At 47.8% G+C, this 16,765-nt stretch overlaps 1 protein-coding gene across 1 annotated transcript; it reads right to left on the bottom strand.

Annotated features, from left to right (window-relative positions):
- Positions 1–454: 454 nt before the first annotated feature.
- Positions 455–13,664, bottom strand: LOC101446694 (cytochrome P450 1A2-like). The gene is made up of 7 exons (XM_058294505.2): positions 13,597–13,664; positions 11,945–12,778; positions 11,267–11,387; positions 10,746–10,835; positions 10,355–10,478; positions 9,389–9,475; positions 455–1,109 (listed from the first exon to the last, which is right to left on the bottom strand). Exons 2-7 carry the CDS (start codon positions 12,776–12,778, stop codon positions 809–811), a joined length of 1,557 nt encoding a protein of 518 aa, XP_058150488.1. The 5' UTR covers positions 13,597–13,664; the 3' UTR covers positions 455–808.
- Between the last annotated feature and the right edge of the window lie 3,101 nt (positions 13,665–16,765).

Genomic DNA, 16,765 nt, shown 5'->3' with positions numbered 1-16,765 from the left:
CGACCGTCAGCCCAGGGCTGTATCTTCCCCCAGCACTGCTAAGTACATCACTTGTGGGGTGAAACTAGGGAGCATCTGAGTGGAAACGTGGGCTCCACAAGTACTTCTGGGAGCTTATCCTCCCCAGCTGTGGATGAACAAGTCCAGGCTCTGTGAGAAGCCACATGTTCTGCCTTTCGAGGAAGGGACATGGCAAATCCCCACACACCCCACCTGGGTTTGGCCCATAAGGCTGGGTCTCTTCTTCCTTGTTTCCTTCAAGTATTCAAAGACTTGGATATGCAAGAGAGAAGACAGCAGTGAAAGAGATAGCCATTAATGACTATGAGTGACAGGTCCAGTTCTAGTTTCAGAACTCATGAAGTAAGGGCTTACTGATACATGCTACAACATGGACAAACCTTGAAGACGTTGTACTAAGTGAAAGAAACCAGTCACAAAAGGCCATATCTTGGATGATTCCATTTATTGGGAATGTTCAAATAAGCAAATCCGTAGAGACAGAAAGCAGATCAGTGGGTGCCTAAGACTGGGGGACGGGAGTGGGTGGGCTGGGGAAAATGGGAAAGGATTGCTAATGGATATGGGGTTTCTTTTTGGGTGATGAAAATATTCTAAAATCGATTGCGGTGATGGTTGCACAGCTGCATGAATACACTAAAAGCCACAGGATTGTATATTTTAAGTAGAGGTATGATGTGTGAATTATATCGCAATAAAGGTTTTCAAAAAAGCAAAAAAGAAGATAAGGGCCATGGCCCCCCTGGGTGAGCCCTATCCCCTCTCCTTCCTCAGCTTAGTGGGACCTTCACCCCTTGATGGAGAAGCGTAAATGGGCCTGCACATGCTTGCAGTGGGGGTGCTTCGTGGTCAGCCCGTAGGTGGGGGTGAGGTCCACTGTCACTCCTGGTGGCACGCTGAACTCCAGGTGCTGCAGCAAGGTGGCCAGGAAGAGGAAGATCTCCCACTTGGCCAGGACCTCCCCGATGCACCGGCGCTTGCCCAAGCCAAAGAGCATCACCTTCTCACTCAAGGTCTTGTTGATGCTGGTGTCTTTGGTGGTGAGGAATTGCTCTGGCCGGAACTCAAATGGGTCTTCCCACTGCTTCCTGTAGAAGGGCAGAGGAGATGGAGAGGAGATGGAGGGAACAAAGGCCTGGGGGAGACGTCTGCACGGAGACTTCGTGGCTAATACAAGTGCAAGGTCAATGGGAAAAATTCCAACTGAATTTCTTTTCCCTTTCTCATATAGGCACATTTATTAACAACTTAGTAAATGTGTTAAGCTTGCTAGGACTTTTAACATGTTCAGTATTCCTCTGCATATGATCTAGAATAGAAAAGATATCATAATCATCCGGCACATAGGTACAGTACTTAATAGTAGTCAATGCACAAGTTCCTCTTTGAACTGCAATTAATACATCTAAGCTCCAGGTTTGCAATACCATATATGTTATCTCCTCATGGGAGCAGGCCATAATGCCAATTGTGTTTGCTTAAATTCTACTCACAGACTCTGGTAATTGTTGCTCCACATGGTATATGCTTTGCATGGCCAGCATGCTGCAGCATAATTGACCCTAGAGAGTAACTAGGAAAGTAAGATACCAGTGTTTCACCAGTCTGGTGCATAATGAAGCACTATGAAACAGAGCCAGTCTGGAGGCAATGTCCCTTGTACATCTGGCCAAATGCAGCCATTACCAGCTGCTCAGGAATCTGATACCGCAACATACTCTCCATCCACTTCAGTAGCACGTTCAGACATGTAGTAGATACCTTTATTGCTTTAAGGGTCAGTGAGCAACTGAGACAAAAACCAAAATGGAGAGGCAACATGTAGTATACTGAAGGCCTGGTTTGAGGGTATGAGAGAGGTGGATGACATTGAAATCTATCTTTTAATTTTTACTTACTTTCTGAACACTTCCAATGCAATGTGTAATATATCAAATATAATTACCTAATTTGGTACTCCACTTTTTACTTTACACCTTAATCATGATGACATTAATTAACAGGTATTTTACATTAGCAGTACAGGAAAAACTACTTTCTTACTTATTTTATGAAAACTGAAGTTTCCTAATGGAATCAAGGTTATCTTTCCTTACCCCCACTTTAACATGCAGATGGACGTAGCCTCTGACAGGTTTCCCTGTTATGAAGTTACTTTCTGTTATTAACATCAATTTACGTTTAAAAACCTAAATTGATATTAGCTAATTAATAATAGTTTCCTGGAACTGGCCATTCAAATGGTTCAGTTCGAAGATGCTTTCACAAACTTCTTATAAGTAAAGTTAGTTTACCTTTAACAAGCTTATAAAATTACAGTTAGCAACTAATGAAGTTTACTTTATCCATTTAAGAGTGGGGCATATCTATATTTCCTTCATTATTTAACTTAATTTCATTAAATATGAATTTACAACTTAAAGATTTAATGCATATGATGTTAAATTATTTTCTTGATAGTCTATAACCCTAGGGACATAACACCCAAACTAATTAAAATGACACAATTATATAATAGATTACGCAAGGAATATTCTTTTTCCTTTCTATACAGGAGGCTAAAACCTCTTTTAGTAAAATTCTAAAACTGCAAATAGCTTAAAAAGCATACTGAATGCAAGGTTCAGGAATAGGGCAGCGGAGTTGGCCCAGTGGTTAGGGCATCTGTCTACCACATGGGAGGTCCACGGTTCAAACCCCGGGCCTCCTTGACCCATGTGGAGCTGTCCCATGTGCAGTGCTGATGCGCGCAAGGAGTGCCGTGCCACGCAGGGGTATCCCCCACATAGGGGAGCCCCACATGCAAGAAGTGTGCCCTATAAGGAGAACTGCCCAGCGCGAAAGAAAGTGCAACCTGCCCAGGAATGGTGCCGCACACATGGAGAACTGACACAACAAGATGACGCAACAAAAAGACACACAGATTCCTGGTGCCACTGACAGCAACAGAAGTGGACAAAGGAGATACAGCAAATAGACACACAGAGAACAGACAACTGGGGTTGGGTGGAAGGGGAGAGAAATAAATAAATAAATTAATCTTAAAAAAAAAAGGTTCAGGAATATGTTAATATTATAAGTGCTTAATTTCTTTTCATCATAATTTAGAAAAGATCCCTCCATAGTTTTCAAAGGCTTTTCCTTTACTTACTGAAATTTGGTAATAGAATTATTAACTACCCCTATTTTAAGGCTGTTAAAAGGTAAATTGCAGAATTACAAGATAAACTAGGATTCTTTTTTTCCTGTTTTTTTAAAAAAATGTTACATTAAAAAAACATGAGGTCCCCATATATCCTCTACCCTCCTCACCCCACTCCTCCCATATCAACAACCTCTTTCATAAACATGGAACATTCATTGCATTTGGTGAATACATTTTGGAGCACTGCTTCACCACATGGAAAATGGTTTACATTATAGTTTACACTTTGAAACTAGGGTTCTTAATTCCTTAATGTAAAAGATAGGTTTTTAAAAAAAATTTTATCTTTTTTTAGTTTTCGGACCTCTCTTTTTTTAACTTTAAAAAAAATTTATTGAAATATATCATTCACACATAAACATACATAAACAATAAATGTATTATAGTTGTTAACTTACAAAACAAACATATATAACATCAAACAAACATATATAACATCTCACCCTACCACCAATAACTTGCATTGTTTTTAAACCTTTTTAACTAATAATTAAAGAGCATTGTCAAAATATTACTGCTAAACAAAGTATTTTTCCCCTAATCAATCCAATTACTACCATCTTTATATTGTTTATATATAAGCATACATAAACAGTTAAGTGTATAGTACAAATTGTGAACTTACAAAGCAAACGTGCATAACATCATACAAGGGTCCCATACATCAACCCTCCTTGACACCTTGCATTGTCACGAGATGTCTGTTACAAACTATGAAAGAATGCTGTCAAAATCTTACTACTAATCATAGTTCTTATCTTACATTTGGTGTTTTTTTCCCCCAACCCACCCTATCATTCTTTTTAAAATATATTCTTTTATGACAGAAGTTGTAAACTTATAAAACAATCATGCACATGTACAGAATTCCCAAACAACACCTCTCCGTCAATACACCACAATGTAGTGTGCCATTTGCTACAGATAAAATAATATCATCTGATTATTGCCATGTCCATAGTGTTCATTTGGCTCTCATTTTCCATACTGCCTCAGTATCAACACAGTACCTCTTCTGCATAGATGCAAGAATGTTATATTATTACTAATCATAGTCCATAGGTCACTCCAGCTGTATTTTTCCCATGCTTCTCCACATTCCCAACACCCTGCAGTCGTGATATACATTTGTTCTAGCTAACAAAAGACACTCTTTCATCTGTACCATCACCCACAATTCTCACCCACCTCTTGGTTTACTGTGCTCTCCAGTTCCTAGATTATTCTCTAGTATTCTGTCAGTCGGCATTTACATAACTAGACTACCATTTTCAGTCACCCCCATTTATAAACTAGCTGTTACTCACTGTGTGTTACCATCCGCTCTACACATTTCCACAATTTTACAGTAAAGCTAATTAAAACTTCTACATACATTAAACATCAGTAGTCCACTCAGTCCTTCCCTTATCTCCTTTAAGAATCCACCACCTACCACCAGGTATTGAAGACATTTTCCTACAATTTCTTCTAGAAGTTTTATGGTTCTGGCTTTTATTTTTAGTTTTTTGATCCATTTTGAGTTAATTTTTGGATAGTGTGTGATAGGGGTCCTCTTTCCTTCTTTCAGCTATGGATGTCCAATTCTTTTTTTTTTTTTTTCAATTTATTTATTTCTCTCCCCTTCCCCCCGCCCCACCCCGGATTTTCTGTTCTCTGTGTCTATTTGCTGCATTGTCTTCTTTGTCCGCTTCTGTTGTTGTCAGTGGCATGGGAATTTGTGTCTCTTTTTGTTGCGTCATCTTGTTGTCAGCTCTCCTTGTGTGTGGCACCATTCCTGGGCAGGCTGCACTTTCTTTCACGCTGGACAGCTCTCCTATCAGGGCGCACTCCTTGCACGTGGGGCTCCCCTACGCAGGGGACACTCCTGCGTGGCACGGCTCTCCTTGTGTGCATCAGCACTGCACATGGGCCAGCTCCACATGGGTCAAGGAGGTTAGGGTTTAAACCGCGGACCTCTCATGTGGCAGATGGATGCCCTAACCACTGGGCCAAGTCCGCCGCCGTGGATGTCCAATTCTTTCAGCACCATTTGTTGAATGGATTGTTCTGCCCGAGCTGTGTGACTTTGACAGGCTCGCCAAAAATCACTTGTGCATACCTGTGAGGGTCTGTTTCTAAACCATAAATTTGGTTCCATTGGTCTATTGTGTCTGTCTTTAGGCCAGTACCATGGTATTTTTACCACTGAGGGCTCACTTTTCCTTTTTATGATGTTTCTGGCTATTCAGGACTCCTTACCCTCCCAAATAAATCTAATGATCGTGTTTTTAATTTTTTCTTTAATGCTGGTGGAATTTTTTATCAAGATCACATTAAATCTGTGTATCAGTTTGAGCAGAATTGACATCTTAATGATATTTAGTCTTCCGATCCATGAGCATGGAATGTTCTTCCAGTTATTTAGGGATTTTTTTATATGTTTTAACATTGAGCAGGCAGTTTTCTGAATGCAAGTGCTTGACATCATTGGTTAACTTTATTCCTATTTGAGTTTTATCTGTCATATTTTATTTTCACCAGCCTTTTGACACTTTTAGTTACTTGCATTGATATAATCTTCATTTCTAGACTCTCTTCCAGGCCTCTCTCTCCTGTCTTTTCTTTTCAGGCTCTAGCACACCTTTTAGTATTTCCTGCAATTCTGGTCTCTTGCTTAGAAATTCTCTCAGTTTCTGTTTATCTGTGAATATTCTAATTCCGCCCTCACTTTTGAAAGACAGTCTTGCTGGATATAAGATTCTTGGCTGGAAGTTTTTCTCTCGTAGTATTGTAAATATATTGGACTACTGTCTTCTTGCCTCCATGGTTTGTAGTGAGAAATCAGCACTTAATCTTTTTGGCTATCCCTTATATGTTATTCATTGCTTTTCTCTGGCTGCTCTCAGAATTCTTTCTTTATCTTTGTCTTTTGACATTCTGATGAGTATGTGTCTTGGAGTTGGTCTATCTGGATATTTTTGGATAGGATACGTTGTGCTTCTTGGACAGGGATATCTATGTCCTTCCATAGGGTTGGGAAATTTTCTACCATTATTTCTTTAAATATTCCTTCTGCTCCTTTCTCCTTTTCCCTTCTCTTCTCCTTCTGAAACACCCATTACTTGTAGGTTTGCATGCCCTTTGCTGACGTTTAGTTCCCTGAGACCTTGTTCAATTTTTTCCATTCTTTTCTTCATCTGTTCTTTTTTATGTTCACTTTCAGAGACCATTTCTTCAAGCTCACCAATCCTTTCTTCTGCCTCCTCAAATCTAGTGTTATATGATTCCAATGTTTTTCAAATTTCATTGATTGCACCTTTCATTGCCATAAGATCTGCTATTTTTCAATGTATGCTTTCAAGTTCATCTTTGTGTTCATCGAATATCTTTTTTTTAATAGTTCCAATTTTTTAAATTTAATTTTTTAAAGATTATTTATTTATTTATTTCCCTAACCCCTCCCCAGTTGTCTTCTCTCTGTGTTCATTCACTGTGTGTTCTTCTGTGACTGCTTCTTTCCTTATGAGCAGCACTGGGAATCTGTTTGTTTTTGTTGGGTCATCTTGTTGTGTCAGTCCTCTGACCATCTTGGGCATCTTGACCAATCTGACCATCTTGGGCAGGCTGCACTTTCTTTCACGCTGGGTACCTCTCCTTGAGGGGCGCACTCCTTGAGAGTGGGGCTCCCCTACGGGGGGACACCCCTGTGTGGCACGGCACTCCTTGCGCACATCAGCACTGCACATGGACCAGCTCCACATGTGTCAAGGAGGCCCGGTGTTTGAACCATGGACCTCCCGTGTGGTAGGTGGACGCCCACCCATTGGGTCAAGTCTGCTTCCCCAATGTCTTCTTAATATCTTTCCTCTCTTCAGGCCTCTCACTGAATTTATTAAGGGCATTTGTTTGAACATCTATAATTAGTTGTCCCCAATCCTTTTTTTAAAAAAATATTACAGTAAAAAAATAAGAAATCCCCATTCACCCCCACTGCCCCCACCCCACCAATCCCCCCACAGTAACACTCTCCCCCATCACCATGACACATCCATTGCATTTGGTGAGTACATCCCAAATCCTTTATGTCTGGAGGCTTATCTTGTTCCTTTAACTGGGCCATAGCTTCCTGTTTCTTGTTGTGGATTATAATTTTTTGTTGGTGTCTTCACATCTGGCTTACTAGAGTATTTTTTTCTGGGTTCAGTTTTTCTCTTTAGTTTAGGGCTTTGTATCATTTCTCCCTTGCTGGTTATGTGGTAGGAGTCAAGCATGTAGTTGGTGCTATAAGCTGTGGAGGCTCAAGCTGCCCTCATTGCACCAGGGATCAATGAAACTTCTTCCAACTTTCTCCTGTATCAGGGGTAGGGACAGAGTCACAGCTATGTCGTATAATCCACATGCAGGCCTAGACTGTAATTGCCGAGAGAGACTGATGAAGCTCCATATCCCTTTTTCCCCTGCCTGGGGCGGGAATGGAGCTGCAGGTGTGGGCAGCAATCTATGCAGTGCATGTCCAAGATGACCACAGTTGCCTTGGTAGACTTCTGATTTTCAGTCTATGCCAGCCAAAGTTCCCTGCAGTTACCGGTATAGGCTGGGGCAGGGCTCTCAGGCTCCTCCCCACCAGAGGCCTGAAGCCTAGGTGGGCTGCAGGCTGATCTGCATGAAAGAAACTGGTTCCTGCTGACACTGAGAGTTTCCGTCAGCCCGGCTTCCCCTCAGGCTGGGGGCAGAGTCAGAATGGCAGCCACTGGCCTCCCTCTGACTTGGGCTGGTTTTCAGCCCAGCTGTTCCCAGGGTTATCTCTTAGCCAGCCAAGTCTCCTAATTAGTAGCCGAAATCGGCAGTCAATCATCTCCTCCCGTTTCTGGGAAATGGAGCGTCCAACTCCCATCACACAACACACCTGGGGTGACTCTTGCCGCCAGAGTAGGATAGTCACTGGCCTCTAGGGCTTGGCCAGTAATTTCCTGGAGAGGCTGGCACAGGTCCCCATAGCTTCCTCCCTGCTGGAGGTGGCACCGGGGCCTAGGCTAGACCTGCAATATGATCTGGATGGAAAGAAACCGGTCCCCACCAGCCCTGGGATCCTCAATCCACCCTGCTTCCCCTTGTGCCAGGTGCAGTTAAGATGGTGGCTCCCAGCCTCTTTCTGACCTGGACAGGCTGAAACATTAGCTTTCTAAGGCTCATACTGTAGCCCGCTGAATTTCTTCTTCAGTAACTGAAATTGGTGCCCAGCCGTCTCTTCCTCCCCTGTTTTGAGGAAGTGGTGCTTTTGATTCCAGCCACGAAATAGCTCCCAAGGCGGCTTGCGCCTCCAGTGGAGGATGGGCACTGGCCTCCGGGGCGTGGAACCTCTCCTTAGGAGTCTTCCCTGTAGACGGGCAGTCTTCCCCTTCCACTCCCCCAAGGATGATGCAGGATGCCCTTCTGGCCTCCTGGAGCCCCCAAGCAGGTCCTTCAGCGAGCTCCAGAGAGCTCTGGGTGTTTGTGACTGCCCTGTAGCAGGAGCTGACTCTAGGAGCTCCTTAGTCCACCACCATCTTGCTGGTTTTATCTTTTTTTATAAAGATACATAAATCACATAAAACCAACTGTATTTTGATTTTTTTTTTCCTTTTACAAAGCTATCTTTAAAACAATCTACCCTGGAAAGAGTGTTTTTAATGTTAATTTGTTATTTTAAAGGAATAATCCTTTAACCGAAAAAAAAATTAAAGAAGGAAAACATATTTATCCCCTTCCTACTCAAAACATGACTATAGCAAGGGTAACCAACTGCAAGTCCTGGTTTATTCTTCTTGTTTGGGAGCAATTATTAATAGTATACCCTTTCACTCTCAGTTTGTCCCAGTTTGAGTGGTAAACTACTAAAGTGAGGTTTTCCTAAAAGTGGTCCCTGGGCCATTCACAAAAAAATCACCTGATGTACCACCTCCCCCCTTAGATCATCCAAAAGCAGAGTCTTGGGGGTGGGGTCCTCTAATCTATAACAAACTCCTAGATGGTTCTTGTGCACATTAACACTTAAGAAGCACAGGCCTAAATTTCATCACGTAGATCAGGCTAAGGAGCAGTCGAGTAACCATGCCGTCATCATGTCAACAGTTCCTCGGGGAGGCAGCCTCCCTGGCTGCTGAACAGTCTTACAGTTTTTAGTGGGAGAAGTGTACTCACGGATCATGGTTGACCTGCCACTGGTTTACAAAGACACAACGTCCCTTGGGGATGTAGAAGCCGTTCAGCACTGTGTCCCTTGTTGTGCTGAGGAGGGAAGAGGGCTCTGTCAGGCTCAGGGGTTGAGAGCTGGGCCGTGTTTTTGGGAGAAACTTGTTCCTAACTCAATCCCACCCACTCCAGCAGCCTGCCCACCAGTCTCCACACCCTACACTGGGAGGGAACACATGTAAAGAATGAGGAAAGAGCTGAAATCATCCTTCCCCTTCCTTGGCTCGTTTTCTTCATCTTCAATAAGTGTTTACTGAACTTCTTGGCCATGCCTGGAGCCAAGAAGCAGGCAGTCTGGGCCAGTCCTGGGGCAGCCCCTAGCCTGGCTGGGAAGTCAGGTCTCCCACTCTGGAATAACTAGACCAACATAAGGGCAGAAGTAAATGCTCAATCGCTTTCTTGCCTTTGTTGAACTTCCAAGACACAGGACAAATGGCTGAGTTCTGAAGGATGTCACAGAATGAGGGGGCTGTGTTGGCTGAATGAGTCAAAAAGACTTCTGGGGGAGGGGAAGTATGTGTCAGGATTGACCTTGGGCAAGGATAGGATTCTAGTAGGCAGGGGAGAGGACAGAAGACAATCTGGGCAGAAGGTTCCGCTGACCAGGAGATGCTTGTGAGGAATGGTGAGGCCAACCTGGCTGGAGCAGAGGGTACTCGTAGGGAAAGAAGGTGAGTGTAGGTGAGTGGACACTGAGGTCAGATGTGTGCTTCTCTCCTGAGAGCCCTGGAAGGCCTGGGTGGTTTGATCATGTTTGGATGGGGTGAGGGCAGCCTATAGGTTGGAGATCTGAGGAACCTGGTGTCATGGCCGGAAAGGAGGTGTGAAGGCCTGAGCTGGGCCAGAGCCGAGGCCCTGGGAGGAGTAGACATGGTGAGGGCTTAGAGGTGGGAGGGCAGAATGGGCAGGTCTCACCTGTGAGGGATCGTGAAAGGGACGAAGGTGGTGTGTCGGAAGGTCTCCAGGATGAAGGCCTCCAGATAGGGCAGCTGGGGTCTGTCAGAGAGCCGGGGCCGCCGTGCCCTACCAATCACTGTGTCTGCAGAGCACAGAGGACACACAGGGCTTAGGGGCTGCCCTGACTTCTCCGTGGCATCTGTGTTCCCTGTTATACCCTGAGTCCTTCTACTTTGGAAGGTGCCCACTTACTTGTCTGGGCCCTTACTGATGCCCCTATGTCTTCTGGGCAAGGACGGAGCTCTTGTGGCTCACCACTGTATGCCCAGCCCTTGGCATGTAAAAGGCACATGGCCATTTGCAGCCTGAGCAGGTGCCTGGGGCAGGTGGGGTGGGGAACACGGCATACCCAGCTCCTTCTGGATCTTCCTCTGTATCTCGGGCATCGTCACAAGGTACATAAGACTCCAGGAGATGGCCGTTGTGACTGTGTCAATCCCTAGGCAGCAGAGGTGAGGCGAGGAAGAAGACAGGAACAAGGAAAACAGCACTGACCAAGCGCCCACCGTATACCAGGCATTGTCTTTCTCGGCCTTGGCCTGTGAGTTTCCTGAGGGCAGAGCCTGAGTCTCCTGAACACAAAAGCGAGTCATTGGTTTCATAATTAGGTGCAGGAATCCCAAGGGCATAGACTGAGAGGCCAGAGAACCCTTTGTTGTTCAGATGGGGAAAGTGAGTCCCAGTGGAAGAGAGGGAGTTGGGGGAGGTTCCGCTGGGGGCCGATGGCAGAGTTGGGCTGGAACCCTAATCCCAGCTGTACCGTCCCATCTGCTGTGTGCTTGGTGGGTTATTGGATGAGTTTGGGGTCAGGCAAGGCCGTGGGTGACCAGCAGGCACTGATGGATGGAGGGGCAGGGGTCTGGCTCCTACCCGCGCCGAAGAGGCCGTTGACCAGGTTGACGATGCTCTCCTGAGGGATTAGGCCGCCCCTGGCTCTGGAGCTCTTCTCGCGGTGCTTGTACAGGGCCCCCGCGATGTCCTGGATGCTGTTCTGAGGGGGAACAAGCTCAGAGGCCCCCGGCACCTCCAGGGCCACAGGCGGGGCCTTTGCCTGGCCCCACACCCTGGCCTGCCCCTGCGGGTTGGGGAGGCTCCTCTGGATTCCACACAGTGGGTCACAGCAGGAGCTTGTAGCCGCCCTGGGTAGGGCTCAACATGGCATTTTTTGCTGCAGTGACCCTTCTCCCAATCACCCCAGGGATTCCATTTCAAAGAAGGAAGAGGTTGGTGTAAACACAGGGAAGGGAAGTGACACCTGAGTTAGGGATTAGCCTCCGTTGGAGCTCAGTTTCGCGGAGGACAAAGCTCCCCACATTGCAGGGCTCTGCCAGGGCCCCCTCATATGCCTTCTCAATCTGGGCTTTGCAGCAGCCCAGCGAGGGAGGCTGGAGGGATGGAGAAACTGAGGCCTAGAGTGGGGGAGGGATTGGCTGCAGCTCACACAGCTGGTCTGAGATTTTCCAGAGCAGTCCTAGGTCTTGGCAGCACATCAGCTGTGTGGGTACCGTGGAGCTGGAAGAGAGGAACCACACCCGGCCCTGGGCTCACCTTGTCAAAGTCCTGATGGTGCTCCTGGACTAGGTTCTGCGAGACTCGCAGGAACTCCTCATTTAAGGCCTTGAACTTCTGCAGGCTGGGGTTGGGCAGGTAGCGAAGGAAGGGGATGAAGTCCACGAGCTTCCAAGAGGAGACAGTCTCCGCAAACTCCTGGCTGTTCTCTAGGAGGCTGGTCAGTTCCTCACTGTGATGGAAGTGCCGCCCAAAGCACATGGCCCCGAAGACACTGACCACCGACTGCACCACCTGGCTGAAGGGATCGAAGTGCCCGGCCCCTGCCATCAGCTCCTGGATCCTGCTGAGGAGGGCCTCAGCCTCCTTGCCCACGTGCTCCTCCAGGTAGCAGGACGAGGAAGCCGGGTCTGAGGCCACGGAGAAGCTATTCAAGGCGTTCTGGGCCAGGCGCCGGCGAGCGGCCCACACTGGCCCAGAGTCCGGATTGAAGGCGATGCTCTGGCCGTCCAGAATGAAACTGAAGCTGTAGAAGTTGGGCCGGCCCTTGAAGTCATCCCCCTGGCGCACCAGGGCCTGCTGGACGGTGTCCAGGCCGCTCAGCACCAGCACGGGCGTGCAGCCGATGCGGATCTGCAGCACGTCCCCGTACCGCTGGCTCAGCCGTGTCAGCGCCAGGAGCGGGTTCTTCCTCAGGGTCAGCACGTGACCGATCAGGGGCCAGCCCCACGGCCCCGGTGGACTCTTCAGGCCCTTGGGGACCCGCAGCTGCAAGGCTCTGACCACCCAGAGCACCAGGCAGAAGGTGGCGGAGGCCAGAAGGAGCTCCGTGGTGGAGAAGGGAACAAGCTGGGACAGTGCCATCTTCACCATCTACGGGGAAAGAGGGAGGAGGCAGGCTGAGGGCGGCAGTGGAGCCATTCTTTCATTCACTCACTCGTTCAATAAACATTGACCCATGTCCAGTGCTTGGTTCCCAGCTGTACACCAGAAAGACTAAGAAATGTCCCCCTTGGGTCCTATGCCCAAGGAGCACCGCTTCGAGCATCTCAGAATGTGAGGCCCGGGAGAAGCCTCAAGAATCCTGACTCGAGGGCCTGAACCCCCAGCTCTGCCCCTCCCTTCTGCAATTCCAAGTAGAATTGCTAGAGTGGAGGCAAGGGATCTCCCCGAGAGAAGCCGAGGGCAGCAGCCGTGCCAGCCCCTGGCAGCATGTCCACCGGGCATTGTGCCCTGCTGGTGCTGGCTGCCCGTGTTTCCTCTCCTGCTGCTGCCTCCCACAAAGCAGGGAACAGGGATCTTCCCAGACCAGCAATACGGAGGGAGCAGAGGAGCCAGGGTTGGCACAAAGGGCCCATGATGCGCCCGTTCCCCAGGGACCTTTGTCAGTAGCAAGAAGGTCCCTCAGTCTTGAAGGCTGAGGTTGGGCCTGGGCTGCAGTTAGGGCTCCCTTATCCCAGCTGGGGACCCCTCCCCAACTCTCCATTCCAACCACGGAAAGGGTCCTTAGAAACAGCCTAATCCCAAGCTCCCATTTAAAAATGGAGAAACTGAGGTCCAGAGCTGGGCAGTGGTCTAGAACTCAGGCCTCCTACTCCAGGCCCACGGTGTCCCCATTCTTCTGCTTCCACTAGTTCCAGGGACATATGGTGGGGGGCCCAGGGACTTGGAAGTGGACCCAAGGAAGGTACCTGTGGAGGCAGGTGCTTGAGATCAGCAGGGTTGTGGGGACTGGTCCTGAGCCTCTGGCTCTGGGTGAGGGGAGCCTCTTTAAATACCGTCTCCTATCTGATTGTCCCAGTTGTCCTGGTCACCTGATATCAGAGAATTGAACAAAGCTGGAAGGCTCAGGCTCTGGCCTTGGGCCATGATCCCTCAGCTCCACCTCCATCCAGGGCCCAGGTGCGGCCTTTGGGGGTAGGTCAGAAGGTATGCTGGGTTCCTGGGGAGGGAGTTGCAGCTAAAGGCAGCTTGGAGCTTTACTAGTCTCAGGGTCCAAGGCAAGGGAGCCTGTTTCTGTCCAGGGCAGACAGGGTGCTGGAGGTGGAGGACCAGGCCTCTGCACTGACCAGTCCAGTCTTCCTTCCCACCATACACAGGAGGCCGGGCCCTGCCCAGGCACTCAGTCTGTGCCCGCCACAGCAGGGAGGCTCATTGCTGCTCTCCAGGAGGATGCTATGCGGGCCCTTCCAACAAACTGCCTACCTGGACAGGGTACCGCCTGTTCCAGCCACCTCCGAATTTCAGCCCAAGTCTCTAATCTGAGAGCAATAGATGATAGGATTCTTTTGCTTTAAAGGTTTATTTTTATTTTTTATTTATTTCTCTCCCCTTTCTCCTCTTCCCACCCCCCTCCCCATTGTCTGTTCTCTGTGTCCATTTACTGTGTGTTCCTCTGTGTCCGCTTGCATTCTTGTCAGCAGCACCAGGAATCTGTGTCTCTTTTTGTTGTGCCATCTTGCTGGGTCAACTCCCCGTTTGCATGGTGCCACTCCTGGGCAGGCTCTCCTTGCACATGGGGTTCCCCTACGTGAGGGACACTCTTGCGTGGCACGGCACTCCTTGGGCACATCAGCACGGTGCATTGGCCAGCTCCAAATTGCTCAGGATACCCTAGGTTTGAAGCCTGGACCTCCCATGTGGTAGGCGGATGCTGTATCAGTTGAGCCAAATCTGCTTCCTGATAGGATTCTAAAGAGAGGCACCTGTACCTCCTCCCTCCTGTGCAGGAGATGGTGAACAATTGAAAAGTAAATGAAGAAAAGCCATGCTGTGGGCTCTTCCTGGACTCTTCAAAAAGTCAATGTCATTTTTTTAAAAAAAGGCATTTTGGGGACAATTGGGGAAATTTGAGCGTATAGGGGATTCGATGATATTATGGAATTAATGTGAATTTTCTTAGAAGTGAACATAGTATCATTTTTCAAAAAAAGATTTATTTATTTATTTCCCTCTCCCTCCCCCCCCCGCCCCCCCGGTTGTCTGTTCTCTGTGTCTATTTGCTGCGTCATCTTTGTCCACTTCTGATGTTGTCAGCAGCACGGGAATCTGTGTTTCTTTTCGTCGCCTCATCTTGTTGTGTCAGCTCTCCGTGTGGGCGGCACCATTCCTGGGCAGGCTGCACTTTCTTTCGCGCTGGGCGGCTCTCCTTACGGGGTGCATTCCTTGCGCGTGGGACACCCCTGCGTGGCAGGGCACTCCTTGCGCGCATCAGCACTGCACATGGGCCAGCTCCACACGGGTCAAGGAGGCCTGGGGTTTGAACCGTGGACCTCCCACGTGGTAGACGGATGCCCTAACCACTGGGCCAAGTCCGCCGCCCTGAACATAATATCATGATGATGCGGGAGAACATCCTTTTTCTTAAACAATTCATTCTATAGTATTTAAGGGTGAGGTGTCATGATGCCTGCAATTTACTTTCAAAGAGTCCTGCTGAAAAAGCGTACATCTATATATGTCTGAAGAGAGGAGAGAATGAGATGAATCACTTACGGCAAACATCAGTTATCTGTGGACCTAGGTGAAGGGAGATGGGCACTCCATGTATGTTCTTTTAACTTCTCCAAGTACTGAAAATTTTCAAGATAAAAACTTTTGATGAAGGGAAATGGAAGGAGTCTTTGAGGCAGAGACCTGCTTTTTGGTAAGGAGTCCCCGGCTGCTCCTCCCTCCCCGTGGGGGAAGGAAGTGCCCCCTCCTCCCGCAAAGCCAAGTGAGCCAAAATGCAGAGATGAGATCTTGGAGATGGGTGACTTACAAGAAAGAGAGAATGGCATCCACCGTAAGTCCAGCTGTGAGAGATGGTGCAGCATGGCGGGAGGTTGTAGTATTTATGTATTTATTACACATGTATAGTGCTTCTACTTACAGGCAAGGCATTGTTTTAAGACCTTCACCCATATTAATTAATATATTCATTCATTAATTAAACAAGAAATTATTTCAGTTAAAAATGCTGGATATGTATAATTTTTAAAAATCATACAATATGCTACACAATATATTTGGTTCATAGACCCATATTAATTTCTTTTTAAAGATTTATTTCTCTCCCCTTCCTCCCTGCCCCCCGATGTCTGCTCTCTGTGTCCACTTGCTGTGTGTTCTTCTGTGTCCGCTTGCATTCTTGTCAGTGGCACCGGGAATGTGTATCTTTTTGTTGCATTATCTTGCTGCATCACCTCTCTGTGTGTGCAGCACCACTCCTGGGCAGGCTGTGCTTTCTGCACGGGATACCTTTCTTTGCGGGGTACACTCCTTGCGCGTGGGGCTCCCCTACGTGGGGGACACCTCTGTGTGGCATGGCGCTCCTTGTGCGTGGCCACATTGCGCGTGGGGCAGCTCACCACACAGGCCAGGGAGCTCTGGGTTTGAATCCTGGCCTCCTTTTTGATAGGTGGACGCTCTATCAATTGAGCCACACCCGCTTCCCGAATTTTAAAAAATTCCTGGGAAGCAGGCTTGGCCCAATGGATAAGGTGCCCGCCTACCACATGGGAAGTCCACGGTTCAAACCCCAGACCTCCTTGTCCGTGTGGAGCTGGCCCATGCGCAGTGCTGATGCGCGCAAGGAGTGCCGCCACGCAGGGGTGTCCCCCACGTAGGGAAGCCCCACGCGCAAGGAGTGTGCCCCGTAAGGAGAGCCGCCCAGCACGAAAGAAAGTGCAGCCTGCCCAAGAATAGCGCCAGACACATGGAGAGGTGACACAGCAAGATGACGCAACTAACAGAAACACAGATTCCCAGTGCCGCTGATAAGGATAGAAGCGGTCACAGAAGAACACACAGCAAATGGACACAGAGAGCAGACAGCTGGGGAGGTGTGGGAAGGGAAGAGAAATTAAAAAAAAAATTCTC

This window comes from Dasypus novemcinctus, chromosome 3, assembly GCF_030445035.2.
Source record: "Dasypus novemcinctus isolate mDasNov1 chromosome 3, mDasNov1.1.hap2, whole genome shotgun sequence".
Lineage (NCBI taxonomy): Eukaryota > Metazoa > Chordata > Mammalia > Cingulata > Dasypodidae > Dasypus > Dasypus novemcinctus.
Note: the sequence above shows the minus strand (reverse complement) of the source record. Positions and strands in the feature narration are given on the sequence as shown.

What these genes read in the sequence shown, in the direction of transcription:
- LOC101446694 (XM_058294505.2), bottom strand. Translation starts at nt 12,778, where the DNA reads ATGGTGAAGATGGCACTGTCCCAGCTTGTTCCCTTCTCCACCACGGAG. An exon ending in ACCATCAGGACTTTGACAAG is followed by an intron (nt 11,388 to 11,944) that starts GTGAGCCCAGGG and finishes GTTCCCCCTCAG; the next exon opens with AACAGCATCCAGGACATCGC. An exon ending in TGGCAGGTCAACCATGATCC is followed by an intron (nt 1,110 to 9,388) that starts GTGAGTACACTT and finishes GCCCTTCTACAG; the next exon opens with GAAGCAGTGGGAAGACCCAT.